Raw genomic sequence first — 5,561 nt, 5'->3', positions numbered from 1 at the left:
AACCACAGTGATGAAGCTTATAAACTTGATGAAGACATTCACATCAATTCTGTTTATATTTATTGAGTGCATACTAGGCCCAGCACTATCATGGGCACTGTGAGAAATATTAAAAACTCAGCCAGGCACAGTGACGCATGCCTGTAATCCCAGCACTTTGGGAGGCCAAGGCTGGTGGATCACTGAGGTCAGGAGTTCAAGACCAGCCTGGCCAACATGGTGAAACCCTATGCCTACTAAAAATACAAAAGATTAGCTGGTGTGGTGGTATGTGCCTGTAGTCCCAGCTACTCAGGAGGCTGAGGCAGAAGAATCGCTTGAACCCAGGAGTCGGAGGTTGCAATGAGCCAAGATCCCACCACTGCACTCCAGCCTGGCTGACAGAGTGAGACTTCATCTCAAAAAAAAAAAAAAAAAATTCAATGAGACTCTATAAAGAAGACAATTCAAGAGAGTTAACCCAAAAGATTATGGTGTCTGTGGACTTGTTTCTTGTGGTTTCCAACTTTCTAGTCTTAGGACCCTTTTAAACTCTTAAAAGCTACCGAGAACTCCAAAGATCTCTATTTATGTGGTTACATCTATCAATATTTAGCAGTTAGAAATTAAAACTAAAAGATTCTTTAATATGTAGTAATGTATTTTAAAATAAGAATAAGCCAGGTGTAGTTGCTCACACCTGCAATCCCAGCGCTTTGGGAGGCCGAGGCAAGTGGATCACTTGAGGTCAGGAGTTCAAGAACAGCCTGGTCAACATGGTGAAATGCCATATCTACTAAAAACACACAAAAAATTAGCTGAGTATGATCTCAGCTACTCAGGAGGCTGAGGCAGGAGGATTGCTTGAACCCAGGAGGTGGAGATTGCAGTGAGCCAAGATGGCACCACTGCACTCCAGCCTGGGCAAAAGAGCAAGATTCCATCTCAAAAAAATAAAATAAAATAAGAATAAACCCATTGCCTGTTAACATAAATAACATTCTTATAAAAAAAGAACTATATCTTTTAAAACAAAAAAAATAGTGAGACTGATGTGGAAGCTCAATAAGTTACTCTCATAGAAGTAGAGGATAGAACAGGGGGATCGAGAGGCTGGGGAGGAAGGAGGGAGAGGAGATGACAGATTGGTTAGTGGATACAGGATTACGGCTGGATAGGAGAAATGAGCTCTAGTGTTCTTTAGCGCTGTAAGGTGACTAGTTAACAGTAGTTTGTTCTATGTATTCAAATAGCTAGAATGTTTCAGCACAAAGAAATGATCAATGTTTGAGGTGATGGATATGCTAATTACTTTGATTTGATCATTACACATGGCATAAAGGTATTGAAATATCACACTGTACCCCACAGAGATGTACAATTATTATATGTCAATTAAAAATTAAAAAGAGATTAATATCAACTAATAATAAAATGGAACAATCATAAACAGAAAAAACAACAGATCATAGAGAGAAGGATTGGGAGGAGGGAGGTGCATATGGTCATGAAAGGACAACAGGAGGGACATTTGTGGAGAAGGAACTTCTCAATATCTTTACTGTGGCAGAAGAAACATGAAACCACACATGCATTAAAATTGCACAGAACTAAATATACACACGCATACAAAAAGATAGAGTCACTCTCTCCCCAGGCTAGAATGCAGTGGTGCAATCATAGCTCACTACAGCCTCGAACTCCTGGGCTCAACTGATCTTCCTGCCACAGCCTCCTGAATAGGTGGAATTACAGACATGAGCTGCAGTGCTCAACACACTGTATTATTTTCTACAATTTTCTGCAAATCTACATGTATCACAAATTTAAAATTTTAATTTAAAAAAATCAGTGAGAAAACTGGCATTGTTTTATATTTTTGCAAATTTCCTTAATATCTGGCTTAATAGGGGACAGCTGGACTCTCAAATCCACTTGTGCATTCAATCGGTTACAAGGTATGCTTTTGGTTGAAGTATATGAAGAAAATTCAGCCTCACACAGATATGCAATTGAAAGGAGGAGAAGTAGTATAATAGCCATTTCAAATCATTGGGATATTCTTCTCTAATAGTGCACCAAACCTGAACAAGTGGTAGTTTCTTAAAGATGGGCTGCAACGTGGAATCTAAAACCATTACATTAAAATCCATTAGCCTTCCTTACATTTTGAAATTTTTTTGTGTATTAGCCCATTTTCATGCTGCTGATAAAGACAGACCCGAGACTGGGCAATTTACAGAAAGAGATTTATTGAACTTACAGTTCCACGTGGCTGAGGAGGCCTCACAATCATGGTGGAAGGTGAAAGGCATGTTTCACATGGTGGCAGACAAGAGAAGCAAGCTTATGCAGCAAAACTCCCATTTTTAAAACCATCAGATCTCATGAGACTCATTTACTATCACAAGAACAGTGCATGAAAGACCCACCCCCATACATAATTCAGTCACCTCCCACTGGGTTCCTCCCGTGACACATGAGAACTGTGGGAGTTACATTCAAGATGAGATTTGGATGAGGTCACAGCCAAACCACGTCACTTTGCAACATCATGCATTGGTCTTTGGGAAAATATCAGCAGATCTCTAAAATAGTGACAATTCTAGTATAAATATCAAAACATTACATCCATTCATATGACCACTGTTCTCATTAGAAAAGCCTTTAAGTATTGCAAAGCTGCCAAGTTCATGGTGGCATATGCAAGTATCCCAAAATTCTAATTTTCACTTAAGAGCTCAAATTTTATCATTGGCTGTAAATACTGTCATTTGTTTTCCTTGTAATGTCAGACTCAAATTTCTCATTTTTTACAAAATGTCTGCCAAATATACAAGTCTGAATAGCCACAGCCTGTCTATCAGTTGGCCCTTCAAACAAATATGGTGTTCCATGGAAAAGCAGATAGTTGAGCTCACAGCTCAAACAATCACAAAAGTGCCTTTCCTCAGGAGCCTGCATTTATTCACCTAAAATGTAAGTTTCTGCTTGTAAAATATGTTTTAATAGCTGTGAGAAAGTCATGACAGGTGGGTTGAGGCAAAACTATCCTCACAAATCATATTGCCACTGTCTGGTGGGGAAAAATACAATGATCATTAGTACAGTTTAGTGCCACTGCCTCAACTGGTCCTAAGGTACCAAAAATTGCATCCAATACTGGCAGTCCAAGTCCTTGCACACCTGCTCTCTCACAGCTTCTTTCTCAGTCTAGGCCAGCATCACCATGGTAGATGCCTTCCTGTGCACCTGGAAGCTCTCAGACAGCAAGAATTTCGATGACTACATGAAGTTAATGAGTGCAAGTTTTGCTACCAGGCAGGTGGCTAGCGTGACAAAGCCTACCGCAATCATCAAAAAGAATGGGGACATTATCACCTTAAAAACACAGAGCATGTTCAAGAACACAGAGATCAGCTTTAAGCTGGGGATGGAGTTCGATAAGACAACAGCAGATGACAAAAAGGTCAAGTCCATTGTGACACTGAATGGAGGCAAACTTGTTCACCTGCAGAAGTTTAATGGGCAAGAGAGGACACTTGTCCCAGAGCTAAGTGATGGGAAACTCATCCTGACACTCACCCAGGGCACTGCGGTTTACACTCGCACTTATGAGAAAGAGGTATCATCTGCCTGCACTGTCACTGACTGCTCCTCTGCTACCCTTTGACTCAGCACCACATTGCCTCATTTATTTCCTCTGCATTTTGTATAAATCCACCTTGTTGAAGAATTCTTCTGAGGTCGCGTGCCTCAGAAGAATTCATATCCAGTTCCAGTTCCTGTTGTGTATGTGGTTTGTTTTTTAATGGCATTCAAAGTGTGCTCTGAGGTCAACAAAGCAGAGCCAAGGCCAAAAAAAGAAAAATTGTCCAGTATCAGTGCAAAGTCAACCTCGTGAAATGGGCAAATCGTGTCTTTGAATTATTACGAAAACAGCAAAAACTCTTTTCAGGTATAACTGAAAAGGTTTCAGGACCCCACTTAGAAAACTGCCGAGGCAGAAGAACCTACCACGCTAATTTAAGGATTTAATTTAATCATAATTTAAGGATTTAGGGTTCTTAGTGTCCCTTGACTTCATTAGCGGCACCAGTGACTATTAACTCAAGTATAGAGTAATGTATTTAACATCATCTGATTATAGATTAATGCTTCTGTACCATTAAAATCACAGTAGTTTGCAATTGGCCACCACAGATATTGTTAGATGCCAGAATAAAATAAAAACCCCATTACCAATTCTCTTTTATTCTTAAAGGCAAAAGCATTTTCTGGCCATCTTCCTCTAAATTACCCCTGATGGATGGCTAGCAAGACAAGTTAGCTTTTCAGATTTCAGCAAGCTCTGCAGTGGTGATCAAAAAAAGAGAAGAGGCTTAAATGTCCCCAACCCCACTTAATAAGGTCAGAAAGACCAGAGCCCCAGCAGTCAGGATTCTTTTAAAGCCTTTTATCAAGTATGCCTCTGTGCTTGCCTTAGACTAATTTAAAAGCAAGAGTGTCAGAAAGTGAATCAGCGATTTACAGAAAAAATGCCAGAAAGCGATTCTAACTTGGTTTTTAGCCCTATAGCCTTTTTCCTTATATTGCAAATATACCCAGTACAGTAAGTGCTTTTAGGCATAGTGTATGGGGGGAAAAGTGCATTCTACTGCTAAATTGCATAGGAACAAAAGAGCTTGAGTATTTTCATCATAAAAACAAACATCTGACAAAAAATATATATGTAGGCTAAGAGGTTGATATGGTAGGTTGTGAAAGGGGCCAAGATCTCTTCAGGGTAAAGGAGTTCATTCAGCGTGGTGCTTATTCATCCCAGTCTGCATCTTCCTGCACCTTGTTACATCTATAGAAAAGCAACATTGCATTATAAAAGAGTGAGCTCCTTTAAAAAAAAATGCACTTGCTTTTTTAAAACAGTTTATGATTTAAGCAGATAGCTTAGAGAGTTTCCACATATCCCCCCACACACACCCATGCAGTTTCTCCTCCTATTATTACATCTTGCACTAATGTGGTACAGTTGTTACAATTAACGATTCAATACTGATGTATTATATTAACTGAAGTTCATGGTTTACATTAAGATGTACTCCTTACGTCATACAGTTCCATGGGTTTTGATAAATGCAGAATGTCATGTATCTACTCCTATAATATTATATAAAACAGTTTCACCACTCTCAAATCCCCTGTGTTTCATCTGTATTCATCCTTCTTCTCCCCACCCTCCCACCCCCTGGCAACCACTAATCTTTTTACTGTCTCTTTAGTGTCTTGATGTGATGGATTACATTAACTATATTTCAAATGTTAAACCAACCTCACATGTCTGGAATAAATTCCACTTAGTTGTGGCATATACTAATTTTTATATATTGTTGGATTCAATTTGCTAATATTTTTTGAGGATTTTTTTATCTATTATCTATTTTCATGAGAGACATTGATCTATAGTTTCCTTTCTCATTGTGTCTTTATCTGGTTTTGGTATTAGGGTGATTCTGCACTCAAGAATAAGCCAGAAAGTGCTCCATTTCCTTCTATTATCTACAAGAGGTTATAGAAAATTGCTA

General features: G+C 39.0%; 1 protein-coding gene across 1 annotated transcript; it reads left to right on the top strand.

The window, feature by feature from the left end:
* The first annotated feature begins 3,208 nt into the window (after positions 1–3,208).
* On the top strand, positions 3,209–3,652 carry LOC129463757 (fatty acid-binding protein, heart-like). Its single transcript, XM_055244451.1, has one exon. The coding sequence runs from the start codon at positions 3,209–3,211 to the stop codon at positions 3,650–3,652; it is 444 nt and encodes a 147-aa protein (XP_055100426.1).
* The last annotated feature ends 1,909 nt before the right edge of the window (positions 3,653–5,561 follow it).

This window comes from Symphalangus syndactylus, chromosome 15 (genome assembly GCF_028878055.3).
Source record: "Symphalangus syndactylus isolate Jambi chromosome 15, NHGRI_mSymSyn1-v2.1_pri, whole genome shotgun sequence".
NCBI lineage: Eukaryota > Metazoa > Chordata > Mammalia > Primates > Hylobatidae > Symphalangus > Symphalangus syndactylus.
This window is presented reverse-complemented; position numbering and strand designations above follow the sequence as displayed.

Bases quoted from the DNA above. Each gene is read 5' to 3' on its own strand.
- LOC129463757 (XM_055244451.1), top strand. From the start codon at position 3,209: ATGGTAGATGCCTTCCTGTGCACCTGGAAGCTCTCAGACAGCAAGAAT.